Source organism: Tubulanus polymorphus, chromosome 1 (genome assembly GCF_964204645.1).
Source record: "Tubulanus polymorphus chromosome 1, tnTubPoly1.2, whole genome shotgun sequence".
In the NCBI taxonomy this organism is placed as follows: domain Eukaryota; kingdom Metazoa; phylum Nemertea; class Palaeonemertea; order Tubulaniformes; family Tubulanidae; genus Tubulanus; species Tubulanus polymorphus.
This window is the reverse complement of record NC_134025.1, coordinates 20691539-20708155: the sequence shown is the minus strand read 5'-3', so window position 1 is coordinate 20708155 and position 16617 is coordinate 20691539. Positions and strand designations below refer to the sequence as shown.

General features: G+C 38.2%; 1 protein-coding gene across 1 annotated transcript; it reads right to left on the bottom strand.

Annotated features, from left to right (window-relative positions):
* Window positions 1–223: 223 nt before the first annotated feature.
* Window positions 224–15490, bottom strand: LOC141907562 (lymphocyte antigen 6A-2/6E-1-like). The gene is made up of 3 exons (XM_074797245.1): window positions 15332–15490; window positions 1875–2009; window positions 224–885 (listed from the first exon to the last, which is right to left on the bottom strand). Exons 1-3 carry the CDS (start codon window positions 15390–15392, stop codon window positions 656–658), a joined length of 426 nt encoding a protein of 141 aa, XP_074653346.1. The 5' UTR covers window positions 15393–15490; the 3' UTR covers window positions 224–655.
* Window positions 15491–16617: the final 1127 nt, after the last annotated feature.

The window sequence follows — 16617 nt, the reverse complement described above, 5'->3', positions numbered from 1 at the left end:
TATACTTATTAAAGATTATCGAAATGAAAGAAAAGAATTTCAAAACCTCTAGGCCTACTCGTTATTTTTTTCCACGTGGACAGCAATCGAATACTAACACGCAAAATTATGACATTCCTCAAATCGACATTTAATACCACCTTGAAATATAGATAGAATATACATTCATTGTATATCGATTGACTATTTCAATGAGATGAAAGCAATAAGATGCATATGCAATATATTAATCTTCACGAAAACAAGATTGATTCATTACTTTCAATGAATCGCCAATTTTACATATATATGTTGATTAGTTTAATATATATGCCGGTACATCATGTAAGATAATTCACAAGTTACACACATATATAGATGATTACCGTGGTGTATAGGTATCACACCGATCGTACAAAAAATAGTTAAATAACATTTAGATGACAAGTTTCATAGATGTATTTATGCAGATATTCAACCATGATATTAAAAATACATACATTTTACGCACATACAAACACGTAGAATATTAATCATTTTTTACACTAAAACTGGAACACGTTTTCATCGATAATAAGTTCACGGCGTAAGAAATGATTTTCAAGTTCGACAGCCGAGCCTAGACGAGTAGAAATGGATAGACCTTCCTGCGCTAAGCATACCGTTCGTCCATGATTTATAACGCCATTAGATGCCGCCGTAAACAGTTGAGAATTACGCCAGCGAATACGCTCACGGAGCCAGCCATCAGACGGTTTCCGACACTAATGTTGCACCTGTCCTCGTTACAACACCTTGGACACGACGAACCGACCGGACACCATAAACCCAGCGCGCTGTTCTGTTTATTGCTCAAACTGCAAGGGCCCGAACCGCATTCCTTGTTTATGAGTTTTTTACCGTTCTCTGCAACGATACACATACAACACGCACTTACCAGATATGGCAATATACAAGAGCCACAAGGGGCACTATGGACAGCCTGTCAGCTTTTCATAAAACGGCAAATGATGCATTCTATGGGTTAAATTTATCAAAATACACTCCCAGCTCAAGAGTCAATACCTATAATTTACACAATACGATTGTGTTTTCATAAGTAGCACAGGTAGCGACTGGAGCTGGCAGGAACAAATACTTCCGATAAATCTTTTCCCTAGGTCTTATTGATTTGAATGCGGAATAGAATTGAATTTTCTGAAATTGCTCAATAAAACACAATCGAATTGGATTTGATGTTTTATTTGTTCAATAAAGCAAAATTGAATTTGATTTGATGTTTTTTGCAGAATAATATTTCATTGAATTTTCAGTTTGAGCACATGGCTAATTAGCATATCAAGGTCATCCATCCGATTCGAGAAAAAGCTATTTTTCCTGGACTTTGCACAATTGTCAATGATATTTTCTGTAGTGCAAATAAAATATTCCTCCCAAAAAACCAAATCAACTGAAGATTTCCCAGAAATCGATCTTGAAATACAATTCTAAATCTTACAATAAAACCCGGAGGTAAAACAGTAGACGATGCCGCGGGTGAACACCTGCTGATCTCTACGGCTAAGCCAATCATTGAGGAGTCTTTGCTTTCTGATTGGCTTTTTAAAACAGATATCTTTGCGTTCAGATTTTCACGAAAAAGCTCATATAAATTTTAGCGAGCCCCTTTTTAAAAATTCAGCTTCATAGGGTTTGGTGGTGAATGGATAATGCTTTAATGAATGATTTGTATGGATATATGCGCAGCTGCACAGTCAAAGACCCTTTGTACTGGAAACCATGTCATTTGAATTCGCTCCATTTGTATAGTAATAGGCCCAGCCTACGGTTGGCCTAAAAATCTTACTACTCAGTTATTGAGACACCCCTTCCTATCCAGTAAGGAATCAACTTACTGTCAAATGTGAACATGGTGATGCAAACATTTTTGGCACGGCCCTTTGAGTAGTCGCAGTCGATGACGTCTTCGCTTCGGCTACATCTAGCGTTCGTCGTCTCATTTTTACAACTGTAACAGTAAATCCCCAAACCTACAAAATAAATACACATTTACGACAAAATCAGACGATAGTCTAAGCTCATTTTGATTTCAATTTGTTTGAGCTTAAACTAGTCACTCCCTAGTCCTAGTCCCTAGAATTTTGGTTTCAATTATAGTCGTGTCGCTAGTCTTGAGTAGCTAATTTCGGGTTGAACTCTATAGACACTTGCGGGTATAAGTGTACTGAATCAACGGAGTAAAGCTATTTCAGGGTCCTGACTACAGATACTATGTAATACGGTTCAAATGTTTACATCCTGGAAGCAAGACGACTTCCTTTTTAGGCCATGTTGAACTTATGAGATCAAGCTTCCGAAAGATCAGGGATTCTTGTAGCGTTCGCGTCGGAAAAAAAGAATCGCAGTTGTTGATCCCAAGCCAGAATGATCGGAACTTCGGCTACTAAAGGTGGAGAATGCGGGCATCTATCTCTGCAGGTGATCACTAATAATCATCGGTATGTGGATTTTTTAATTAGTGGGTTTTGATCAGAGGTTTATTGACAATAAAGCAACATCCGCTCACTGTTATGGAATGTGCCATTATCGGACGCAAACTGCTGATTAAAACGGGTGGCAACTCTGAGAAGCAATTGCGCACGCCCGTACAGAATACTAATCGTCTGCGATGGATCGGCGGATGATAATGATTTTCATCACACACGTCTCGCCGTCTGTTTCATGATCTCGCTTCAAACCAGTAATGCCATGATCGCCATACTGCTTCGGTGGGGATTCGAGTATGTTAGACTCAGCCAGAGCACGAAAACCTGCCACACTGGACCGGGTGCGCAGGTACATGTGCAGGTACAACCGATGAGGTAAATTTCATAGATAAAAACTATAACTGGAAACACAGTATGGAGAACTCGAGACAATTGAAAATCGCAGGCATCATGATCTAAGCAGTCTTTGATCTAGGACAGGTTTTACCGTAGGCCTACGTCTTCACCTTAAGCACAGTAAATACAGAGGAAGAAATATATCGAAAAGAAAAGTCGTAGGCGCTTCGATGCTTATTTTTTGCTATTGTACAAACCCATCTAAACAAACCTAAAGCATTTAGAGAAGCGCCACTAAAGCAAAGATAAGTGATTACATCATTTCATGACAAAAAAAAACAAACAAACCGTGGAGACAAAAGTGTAGTAAAAATGAAAGAAATTACACCCATATACTGAAATACACGTATAGAAAACAGCGCCGAAACTAGGAATGACAATACGGGCGCTGCAGTTAAAGAGACATAGGATAAAAACTAGGCAAGATATCTTAAAATTGTAAAGTTCACCTGAAAGGGGGCGTTTATGCGCACAGTTTCTGAAATGTTTGGATTTTTTTAGAAAATTCTTTCTGAAAATAATGAACTTCACAGTTCAGTACTCTAGATTTTTATACGCGCGGCAAAAACTGTCCACCGATTCTATTACGCTCTCCTGTTGCAAATTTGAGAAATGATTTTTACATAACTGAAACCATGAGATTCACGCGGTTTGAATGTTACTAAAACTATCAAAATCCATCCAGGGACAGATGAAATAATGATAAAACACGCATCACAGATAGTTTTTAAAAAGAGAAAAAAATGACCCAACAATACGGGACAAATGTACTCTATAAGTACTCTGGCGGCTAGCAACTGTGAAATGGTTTATTCACTCGTTTATACTGATTGGCTATTGCATAGTCGTAGGTTTTTCTTGTTTAAGCTACTCCGACCTCGCGATCGAAGCCAACAAGTTCCTTTCACGAAACGACGTTTCGCTAAACAATGTCTACTGTTTTGCATTTCGTGTTCCGTACCTATTACGCGCTATGGGCGCTTTAGTTAACGATAATGACCAGATTTTCCATCGGGATTTAGTAAGGATTACAATTTCATTAGAACCACGAGCGATATCCCAACGATCGATCTTCATCAAGCCCCCTCGCGGAGTTGCCAAATCGTCATCATTCGATATCAAGGGTACCGTGTTCGCGATTAAAACGATGTAAGCCTTCGCTCTCTGAAACCCAATTACGCCACAGTCAGTCTTCTGTATCACCCTTATCATTGAATTAGTAGCGATTATAGGCGATTTATGCGTCGTGTGCCGAAAGTGCGTCGGCAAATGTTGCCAACTGCATTAGACATTTTAGCTAAGACTGTGATCTGATAGAACAATTAATGAGAAGGGTCCTAATTTCCATGTGTATACAAGAGTATGCTCGCTCAAAGTTAAATGTGAGAAACGAGAAATTTAGGATCATGAGCGGATGCATAAGGCTATCACAGAATTAATTATATCGTCTTGCGTGTACATGTTAGCTGCCTGATTTTGGATTCATGTGAAACCTTCTGAACGATACCGTCACTGCATAGTCTGTTCGCATGTTTTGTCTCTGAAATCGAATGATTTTGCATCCCTTGTATCACTACCATCGTGGCAAAAGGATTTCACATGTACAACCAAACCATTGCATCGGTTAATTCTCTATTCCTCGTCAATGATTTAATGGGCAAAATGCGGAAAAGTTGCTGATTTGTAGCAAGCTCTGTTCGAATGGCGTCCAAAATTAATAAACAACAATTAATCCAATTGAAAGGTAATATTTCTGTACACGTGGCAGTCAAACGATGATCATTTTCTGTCTCTGCTCTCACCTGGAATAGTTTGCCTAAAAACATTATCAACCTTTGAACTAATTTTATAGGTAATCATCGTGTCAGTTTTATTATCAGTGTAAATATCTTTGAGACTGATCTTAATGCAAATTATTATTGTAATTATCATTATGCCCTCAGATTTTTACGTTATGTCTTGTGTAGATGAACCGAGCACCGATCCGAGCCTGCAAGATATGATTTTAGTAAAACATCTTCTTGCACTTATCAGACACTCTTCGTCGAACAGCTTAAGCGTCAGACGATATGCCCAAACTATGGCGTTTATGTTTTGCGTCATAATCATGGGAATGTATTCATTTCAGTGCCTCAGTTAGCGGTAGTATTGAGAGAATGTAATAATTAAATACATAACAAGGGATCGCCGAAGTACGTCTGCGCGTGACTGCTCGTACTTGTACAACCCACACTCTTTTAATCATATATATCCATAGAGATATTACGTACATCAGGCAGTAATCGCCCCAAAAGACTTGACGGCGTTCGGCTGATGACAGTTCAGATCAAGTAATACGACCGGAACAACCCCGGGATGAAAGTCACTCAATAAATAAAAATTATTCTTGCAGAAGAGCAGCTTCTTCTACTCGGCGGATTTGCCTTGCATCGATGGCTGGCGTCGATCAGAAAGATGTTTCCATTACATTTCAGTCGCAAACATAATCCACGCACAGGTCCCCGATGATTTATATTCGCTTTTTATTATCACCGATAAAGAATGTTGCGATACGTTATTTCCTATTGGCAGCTCGCGTGTAAATCAAACTCCGAGGTCAATAGCAGTAGCGGTCCATCAGTCGACGGCTTAGTCGTAGTTACATTTGCTAGTCAGGTTTTAGTCGTATGTCCATATCATCCAAAAAAATTGTGCCTTTAACCGCCAAATCAGATGCTGCAATTTACTCATCATGATATTTGTAGGATTACGGACACGCCGATGAACTTCTTCGATTTCTAGGTATAAAAGCATGGATTTTGATTTTTATAACAAAAGACGAGCAGTAATTTCTTGAAGGGGGCGTTTGCATTTTATTCGAACTTTTATTAGACACATTGTATGTGACGCGCGTGGTTTCAGAACTGATGAGAAACTAGGAACTCATAAAGCGCTAGGGGATGATAAGCATTTTACCTGGCCGTTTCCGGCCTTTAAGACGCTAAATGATCATCTTATTCGGTCCAACATCGAGTTTGTGCGCTTGCCCGCTAAAGCTAAATGCAAATAGACCACTCTAGCGTGGAAGGTAGCTGAGTTGGGCCATGCCTTTCAAAAGCCAACCGGCTAGTACCCGCTTTTTTGGTACTGGTGAACCCCTAGGTCATATTCCTGGCTCTGTCCCTGAGCAACTTAAATCAAGAAAACTAATTTGGAAGTTTATTGACGCCTTGAAAACGATTATATTGCTTGATATTGTCGACAGTAAATAAAATGATGTAGATTGAAGTTCAATAAAGTTATTTTGGATTTAAATATATATGTAATTGAATAAAATTGACCGGCAACCAGTCAAGCCCCGATATATTGATGACGTAGTGCATATCCTCTCAAAAATAATCTTTGAGATATTATCAAAAATAAAGAGTTATGAAATACATTCAATTACAAAATAGACGCCTTAATTCACAATATTGTTATTTCTAATTTGAAATGCCGATATTGGATGACGTAGTGCACCTCAACTCACACAGAAGCCCTTAAATAACGCATTCTAAGTACTAATGTATATACATTGTTGTAACGGTTTTTACTGCATCAAATCACACTACATCGGTAGTGCATCATAAATGATTTCACAACACGATAAACCCATACGAGATATGGTAATGCGAGGATAAGTACGCGAGGATAATGCGTTAGAGACGTCCGATGGCCACGTGGTAGCTGATCGCATATTCCAAGTTCATATTATGAATAAACAACCGTCATATCTACTTCAGACATGTCACATCAATTGAGTTAGCTTACAAGTGCGGCTTTGGTTCAGATGGCATAACTTTAATGGTCTGAGTCGGATGATGAAAGTAATAAAACTGAGCCTAAATCCCATAGCGATTTTTCTCGACATCGACACACTGCAGACTACGGGTTTTCGAAAATGACAAATATAATTTCCGTTGCTGCTAAAGCTAACGAGATCCAAGAAATTCCTCTTAGTAAGCCACGAGCACTGGATGTATAAGATCCAGTTGAAAATGCCGTTTCCAAGAAGCGGATAAGTAATACGGATTACATTCCGAGAATTTCTTCTTCGGCTCATCGGTAAATTATAAACGTCTTTTCGTGGCTCGATGACATTTTACTGTAATGCCATGTTACATTTCTCGTTCACCAATAAGTAAGTTTTCTCTTACCTGACAGGTTAAAACTATACTGAGTATAAGAATTTTAATCGTATGTCTCCGATGTCTCGGTGAAAATGGGACAGTCAACGGTTTGTAGTAATAAGACATGTTCGCACGCCCTCGGTATGCCAAGTGGATATGTAATACGTACGTAACGTTACGCATATAAGGGAATATGATAATTGATGGTCGAGTAATCTGCAGACATAATCTGCATACGGATGCGTCCTATTTTTTCGAATTTTGCTCCGTTTTAGTGACTCTTCTAAATGGCCGTGATATTTTTGAAATTTCTTTCTCCACCCATGGTTTCAAGTTGATACAAGAGATAGAACGATCAACCCTATCGAATGCATAATTGAAATCGATATAATAAGCACAGAAGTAGATTGATGCCTAACGGTTCTTTACAAGACTACTTTATAATCTTAAACATGATCCAGGCACGATCCATCCCGCAATTCGTTTTGTTCGGCACGCAATAAGTTATCGTCTTAATTCGTAACCTTTTTGTGATTTAGGCTCGCATATTGGTAGTGTTTATGGTAACAAAAATTCCGAAGCCCATGAACCTACTGCGTCTAAGCAATGGATGAAGATTAACACGTATGGATAAGTTTTTCTTGCCGGTACGCCGAAGAGAAATATTATTCCACTCGGACAAACAACATTCGGCGGCGAATCATGAAGTGTACCGTGTTTCTCAGATGATTGATGATTAACGGGTAAGCATTGGGGTTTTTTGTATATGGCTTACGCGTCCGCTCACAGAGAAAAATGGATTCTTTGGCGCAGAAGATTTGACCGCTCATAATAGCTATGCTTGTATCGCATGATTGTGGTATTCATGACAAAATGATACATCAATGACCACCGTCGTTACGATACACTTTGCAGAAATATGCGTTCCATTAAATTCCAAAATATTCGATTGATTCGTCAAAGACGCACAGATGATTGAAGCAAAATATTTGCTGTAGCATCCCCGGTCTCTTAGGGGTCGGTTAGGCAGCCCCCGGCAATACGAACAAAATGAGATTTAATAATTATACTCTTAATACGCGTTATCTAGGGATTAGAAATTTTGCGCATTATTCCAAAACTAATTTTACTTAGTAGCAAAATCAGGAAACGCACTTTACTCTGATGGGAAATATACGCCACGCATTTTGCATGCAAATGGGACCGGAGGATGATAACCGAGAGGTGTCGAGAATCGATTGAAAATCTAGATTAAAAAGCGGTATACGTCACTGAACAAGGCGTTGCGCGCAGTATTGCAAAATGAAGAATCAGGATGAAAAGAAAATTCACCAGAAATCGACGCGGAAAACAACCGCGCAAACCCCGGTTTTTTCAGGTCGTCGATCGGTGAAATCAATTCTTTTGATTTACATAGCTAGCGAGGTAACGACATATCCTCTTCCAATCTTCACCAAACATGATTTAGGTCATTACGTTTAATTACAACGGAGTCGAAGCGAACGTGATGTCTTGTGTCCATTTTAGCCTTGCAAATCTCCAACGTTTGATCGAAAAAAGTAAAGTTTAAACACAAGCAAGGCAAACATAGCAACTACTGTTCTGCAATTAGATTCTAACGCTAATAGATCGTCCTTGTCATGATTTTATACTAGAGAGAGGACTAACACGTCGAGTGTTATTACAGAAATTTGCATTCTACACAAGTTTGATACTGAATACGTCACATGACTCAACACAGTTAGCAAGGCTTAACTTCAAATATAATTAATTAACCCTTTATGTCAATAACAACTGACAAGAATAAGTAAATAAACATAATTCTTGACGGGGTCCTTGCTAACTATTGCATATGCGTAGGCTATACCGATATGTCGTAGAAGCAATTGCGTCTCAAAACGTCTTGAAATCATTGCATTCCATCGACCAAGGAAAGTATACACCCCATTACCATTACTATCCCGGTCACGTAGATATTTTAAGTCGACGGGAGGGGAAAGGAGCACAGCAGTATATTAGCTAACACGATCGTGGCAATTCAGCACCATAGTTTCAGTGAATGAAGACTTAAATGTTGTTTGATTCATGTTGGCATAAGGGCGTAAAAAATGAGAAAATGCGTCTCGAAGCAAATTGTGCAAACGGATAATCCTAAGAATAAAGAGTTTTTTCTTGCGGCCTAGTTAGAAAGAAATAATCCAAAGATTCATTGTTTCAAGCTTCAGTTCAAGTTTGGTTGGGTATAGATCCAGAGCTGTTGACAACAAAGCTAAACAAGAAAAATACTTACGAAGAAAATATTGGCGCCAGGTGGAAAAATGGATAATGTAGTAATTATACATATAGGTGAAATGTGACATGGAGGTTTGTGTATTCGGGGATTTTTCGTGTAACTAGGGGTCCAGGGACACCATGGTCACTTTTTATATGATTATAAGACTGGTGTGCATCACCTAGAATACGTCGGCTGTCATTAAGTAAATGTTATAACTTTTCACTGGTGTCAATCCATGGGTTGTATATTATTTGCAATAATTTGTCATTATCAAATTTTCTGCCTTTAGGAATGATAGGAAAAAGCAGCTGTTTCATGTTTGCAGCACCCTATTGTTTTGAACCAGCACGAGCAGTGCCTCGTAGGTTACGGTATTAAAGTGGGTTAATTGCTTCTAACTGCTGGTTGTAAACTACAATGCACATGTTTCGATGACGTTTTGTGTGACTGTTTAACATCTCTTCATTCGTAGGGGCTTATGAAAAGTTTTTATGGTTCTCATTTATGTACGGTTACGTCTTAAGAGGGCGCAAAAAACAAGATCGTTGGCATAATCACACCGATAGCTAAAAACAATATCGTGGTAAATAAAGATTGGCAGAAGTATGTAACCATGGTCTGTATAACGAACATCTAGTAAGTACGTTGAAATTAAATTTCATAAATGCCATATAGTCGAATCTCTGGGTTCAGTACTTACAACGTTTGATATTCAATCTATTTTCAATAGAATGTTCCCAACATATGTGATGATCTTAGGAAAGATGTTTCCCCGGGTTTCTTATCATATGTAAAGAAGGATCTCCTCCTAGTTGTTCATTTTGGGAAATAGTTGTTTCATCTGACGGCTCCTAATTACTCAGTCTATTCGATCTTAGAATGATTTTGTACACGATGTGTTGTTATGAGGTCTCGTGACGGGGTGTTGCCGCTTGTTTGTGTACATCATCACGGGAATGACACTTAAATCGTCGAGTAATACGCCACCGTATTACCTGTTATAGCTTCTAGATTGGACTGCGATAGATATACGTTATCATATTACCATTTATAACTACTACGCTTTCTGGTCATAGTTCGTTTGGCTTTACAAAGTAATCTGGCTCAGCTATGCAAAGCCTGTCTTTTCCACCGGAAATTCCCAAATTATCTTCGTTTCATTTATCTCAAATATTTGATTACAACGAATATTTGTTTATGGGATGATTATTGGATCATTTGATCTGAAAAGGGTTGGCCAACGAAGTTGAAGTGGCTCCCAGAGCCCAAATCATGCAAAAGATTAGGCTAACTTGTTCTTTGGAGCATCTGGGATAGCTTCTGAACGTGAATTTAGCATGATATCGAAATCTATAATACGTGGTCTATATTTCTGATGTTTCAGGATTCAAGTTCATAACATTGGGTAATTCGCTATTGGGGCGATACATTTGGTTTTTTGAGTAATCAAATCAAATTGAAATTGCACGATTACTTATGGCAACCCGAAGCAATCTTACCGGGAACGTGCTCGTTTCTCGGAGAAGGTCGCAGATCGCTGGTGCTCTACCCGTAAACTTAATTTCAAAATGCGGTTTGATCATTCCGATGCTGATTACAACTACTTGCTGAGATCGAAGAGCTCGGCGGTGTAATGATGTAATTATCAAAGGACGGAAGCGATGATTTTGTTTAGCTGGCAGGGGAAGCTACCTGAATGTGATTTATGGGATTATACAGCGTTGCCTCGGCGATGCCTTTCCACGTAAAAATAACCGATCCATTATCCCAAATTAGGACTTAACGTGTTTTATAATCCGGAAAGCGTGTGGATTTTTAAACTCTTCGGATTCGGCTTTTTGACGCTCGCAGCGTGTTTTCGCCGAAGAGCTGTTTAACGCAATGGAATAATTAGTTTCAACGCGTTATGCTGTGATCAATTTCGACATGCAAATTCGACATTGGAATACGCGCTACGCGCTTCTCGAATCTCAACTCTACAAATTTAACGAATACAAAATCACGAATTTTTTCTTCAAAATTGTGATTACTTCAAAACTACTCGATAATGTGTATCACTAATCTTTTTATGCCTGCTCTGAGCACAGCGAACTTGACAGTGAATAAATACTGCGACAGTTGGTTAACGGAGGTAACGAAAAATTCTTGAATAGAAGATTATATATTTTGAGCAACGTTTCGGCTTAACACTATCAGCCATCATCAGGCGTACTGAGAAACAAAATGAAATAACAGAATATTTATACAAGAATCAGACAATAGGATTACGATTAAAGGATTAAGATAAAAGTAATTAAACAACAAAAAACAGAAACCAAAGGAGGCAAACGACAAACTAGGGGTAGTATAAAGAAAGTTTAAAGTAATCTAAAAACGAAGCCCGAGTGATTATAAGGCAAAGACAAACTAAGGGGTAATCAGACAAAAACAAGATATACTCTTCTATTCAAGACTTTTCATCTTTGACTGAATCATTGTGGGATATCTCTCATTATCCATCTTACACGGATAGTGTGTATCATCTCGACTCATCAGGTTAATGGCTCTTCTTCCTTACATGAAATGTGAAACCATGCTTGATACGAACATTTTCGAAATTTGACATGAAAATATACTTTGATCGTACAGCTCCTCGGTGGCGCGATTTTAGTTATTGGCATATAGAAAGTGAGCTTACAGTACATATTATAACATCCTAGCATTGTCGTGTCAAAGCTCGTTAAGTACATTGTTCGTGATTGTTGAGTGAATCTTTCATGTATCATAACAGACTGATTAGACGTTCGAGATAAAAAAAAAATCATCTAATCATCAAAGTATCTCCGGATTGATGCCTTATAGATGATACTTTGCGTAATGGTTTCTGGTTTCCCTCACATTGCTATTAAACTTACTTAACAAGATTGGTATGCAATTAATTGAAGTGCTGACACGGGTAGTTCCATCTATATGATACGAGTCCTGTTCCAGAAGAAAATATAATTTTCTGATTCCCTAGAAATCAGTGGCGAGTGATAGATAACGTTCAATACGTCGAGAAGAGATGCGCGCGTACAACGTCTCGTGATTCATTCTACCTTTCATTAAATCAGTGCCGATTCGAATGTGAGGGAATGAAATGGAATTTTGATGTCGTAGAGAAAAGAATATTTCGTGGGATCACGTGGAAACACGTTATAGCCCTATGGACAACACAACGGGTCTGCCTAAAGAGCATACCTCTAACCGCCCTTTGGTTTTTTCGTTCCGATTTTGATTTTAGTGTTTAAGATGCAACCTGAATGATTCATTACAGGACTTCACCCAGTCCTGAGCGTGGCGCTCGTATACTGCGTGTGCTAGAGTCCGTGTGTGTCTAGCGATATACCACCGACACTAAGGTTTTCAGTGCATTCATTATCGACTAGACAACTCAAAGAATGGAAGATTATTTAAAAAAACACCACCATCATTTTTAGGCTATATTGATGGACGCGCTTTTCTCTGCTGTGATGTATCATAACCACTTGTTTCATTAACCACTTCAAATAAAAATACATTCAAAGTTATTCATGTACAAGGTATGGAATGATCAACTGTATAAATCTGTTTTTGTATGAATAAAATATTTGACTAAAATTTGATAAAATTTTGTTCACATTTATGGTTTTTACAGAAAAATTGCAATTTAGAAATTAAAACTATGGTTCAAAATTTATTATCTATTACCCCTCTACTCAGTTGTAGAGTACTTCTATTCAGATGATTTTAATGTTTGCCGCCACTGCTAGGTGCGGTAGTGTTCGGTCACCTAGGCCACAGGCGAAATGAGAAGAAAATCGTCCGAAATCGACAGTTTGAGTAAAATGTAACGAAATTAACGAACTATAAGCCATTAAGAGCCACCGGGCACTGAAGATTGAAGTATTTTATAATTTTTCAGTCTACTGTTATTTGCCATTGATTCATCGAAAAAATACTTTGAATAAGATAAATCTGCAATGCAATAACAAGACGATAATCACTGGTACAGGCCATAGATGGCAGCACTATACGGTAATTATTATCAGATATATTTTTGGAAACTGCTCACCATTATAATCTTGAAGATATAAAGGAGTTAACCATGTAAGTTAGAATGTGATAAATGATACCAATAAAATGTGAAAATAACAGAATTATGTCTGTTAAACTGAAGATATTGAGATTCTATCATGAAGCTGCGGCAAGCGAGTATGCGTGTTGCGTAGATTCTCATGTGATTGATTAGACTTTCTCCGATAAAATCGTCAAAAAGAGCTACGAAACAAATTAAAAATATAGTTTTGATCATCTCAAAGAAAGATAAAACACTTGGAACCTTCTAGTATTTTGAGTTTGCAAGTGTAGGGGGATCTCTGTAGTTCTAGGGTGAATACAAAAGTCACCCACATTTCAATGCTATCCACCTGTCCTGGCTTAAAATAATGTAGTTGTCAATTGTACATTTTGGGGCTCGACCCCACTTTAAGGTAATCTTCGATATCAGCTAAAACCCGGACCGGGTTCTATATTTCACCCGAAAGGAAAAACCAAAGGGTGGTTAGAGGTATGTTCTTTAGACAGACCCATGGACAACGTGATCACCACCCCTCCGTGATCCACTATAGGGCTTTACCACCGAACTAACTGGCACATTTTTTATATTACGGAGCCCCGGAGGTGACATGGTGAACGATATAATATTTTCGTTCGAATTTCCCCTGACCCCTGTATCCATGCAGGTGGTCAAACACAATCATTTGGCAGTAATAGACCGATTCCATGACTATACGTACCTAATGTCCATCATCTTACTAATCTACGTGACTAAACCTGAATGTATAAATTGGCCGATTTATTGTATGATTCTCGTTTCGTCACATGAAATAAGTTGATTATAACAGGATCTACGGAGCCCCTAAGGTGACACGGTGAAAAATAAATATTGTTTTCGTTGGAGCGAAATAATCTTTTCGTTCGAACGAAAGGTTTTTCGTTCCGCCAAGAAAAAAAAATATTTATATTTCACCGTGTAATCTCCGGGGCTCCGTAGATTTTCGCTTTTTGTACTTGCACGAAATAGATTGAAATCATTAGTTTCCGAACACCGTTACATCTTAAAAGATCTAAAATTTCCGATTCATCAGATATCTGATGTCTACAATCATCTTTTATTGTATAAAAACATCTTGAATACACACTAAATTTCAAATAATTTAAAGATTTTATCCCGACTTCGAGTCCGTGTGTTCTGTCAATTGTATTCAAGGTCAGAAAGGTCTACATCCCAGGGTCGTTTTTACAAACACGCTTTAAGCGGTTTCGATTTAAATTGAATTCATTATGCGTTCTCGTATTGCTTCCTATTTGGTTTTAACTACCACTCGCCGTTTGTAACACGATTGGGTGATGTATTGAGATGTGATGTGAATGATAGCACGGTGGGTCGACCCGAGAAACTAACAGATTACGACTAATGACTATCTAAAACACGTCGTCCTTGCTAATCCACTAGAATCCGCTGTCAACATGAATAACGCCGGTATTCTTTTTATAGTGTTCTCATAGCTTTTTACCGTCCACATTACCCAAACAGTTGCTTAACTGGCTACTTACAACACAGACGCACACAAATGCTCTCGTCTTTTCATGTAATCTCTCTCTTTTTTTATCAATTTCCTTACGAAAATATCATCATTGCCATTTTCGATAATTTCGTTCGAAGAGGTCTTGATTTGATATTCATTTACAGCTGAGCCATCCCTTGCCCCGTCGATGAGAAATCACTGGGAACTTAAACCGACTATTTCGACTTTTCGCTGGACGATGAATTCGTCAATTTTCGATTGAAGGTTTGAACTTGTACAGTGCTTCAAAAGATTCTTGTAACTCAATTATGCAGCTGATCATTTCAAGAACCAAGGTAAAATAGAACGTTACAATAGTATCACAATATTGTGTTATCCCGCAGCACGATTTAATTATATACATCGATATAAGAATTTTAACATTTCATTTTTGAGATGTTGTTAGTATTTAAACCTTACCTTGTTGGAAGCATGTCGATAGAATTCCGAGTAGTAAAAACAGTGTCATCCTAGGCCTCATTTTCACGCTTTGTAGCGTCTAGCCCGATGTCACATTACAGAGTCTTACTCGCCGTTCTAGCTGTGAGATGAGCTACCAGTGACAGGATCACTGGTTACTGTTATGATTTCTGAACTGGCGAACGCGGCTGCTGAATTGAGGGCTACGTAGGTGCTGCCACCGTGTACCATTCAGTCATGCACACTGGTTGATATCATAATGCCACAGGAAAAAAACGGTGCCATTTCAGAAAAAACTACCTTTTTCAACTAGAGTATCGTCTGCGAACTCCCGAAGCCGTCATTGTGGCCATCGATGTATTCAATTTCCAACGCATTGATTGAAACAAAGATAACAACCTCTAGGATTCTAGGATACATTGAGAAACACAATTATATTGTAGTATCATATACATGTATCTAAAAAGTATTGGATCTACCCCCATTTCATGCGCGTCTCAAACGTAATTAGGGACGACGACAAAAAAATCTGTATGTGTGCCTTGAGCCAAAACAAATCACGTAAACGCTGCGCATGTATAATGGATGTTGGCGTTTCCGAAACAAACCGCGCCGACCAGCAACAACAAGACTACTTTGGGAATATAAAACACTCGGAAATACCAACTGCTTACGGACGAGCAGCGGCCAACACAATTCACTATTTTCAAATGTTTCAGTCGTTCACTACTTTTCGAAGAAATAGTTTATATTCGATATTTCGCTGTTTAACATATTATGTATCATATAATCACATTACCGTTTTTTCGAACCCTTATTCAATAAATGTAAACGAATTTAGTTTTTAAAATGGCTTTTCGTTGGGGCATATTGTGCGAGACAATTCCCTGCTATAATCTGACTTGAGACCAAAAATACTAGGTTGGAAGCCTCTTGGAGCTGATAACTCCAACTCTAGAATTCGTTATTTTCAGTATACATAGAATTTTGGAGTAATAGACTAAGCTCGTTTAACTAATTGATGCTTTTTTGGATCATTGGCAATGTTAACAATAATGACAAGTCAATTTGAAATCCACACGACGTAATCAAAATGTATTTCTTCTTCGGAAAGATATTTGTTTATTAATTAAATTGCCATGCATAAACGGCAACTGTCTTTTTGACGTATTGAAATGTTGAAATAACTTCCTGGAATTACCATGACATAACTATGAATTCGAAAAAACTCAAAACGATTCTATTTTCTCGATTTCAATATGGATACAGATGAAATGTCCGAATCG

Excerpts from the sequence above, each read along its gene's own strand:
- LOC141907562 (XM_074797245.1), bottom strand. The coding sequence starts at position 15,392 with ATGAGGCCTAGGATGACACTGTTTTTACTACTCGGAATTCTATCGACA. Across the intron at positions 2,010-15,331 it reads ATCGACATGCTTCCAACAAG|GTTTGGGGATTTACTGTTAC; the intron begins GTAAGGTTTAAA and ends TTTATTTTGTAG. Across the intron at positions 886-1,874 it reads CACCATGTTCACATTTGACA|AGAACGGTAAAAAACTCATA; the intron begins GTAAGTTGATTC and ends GTATCGTTGCAG.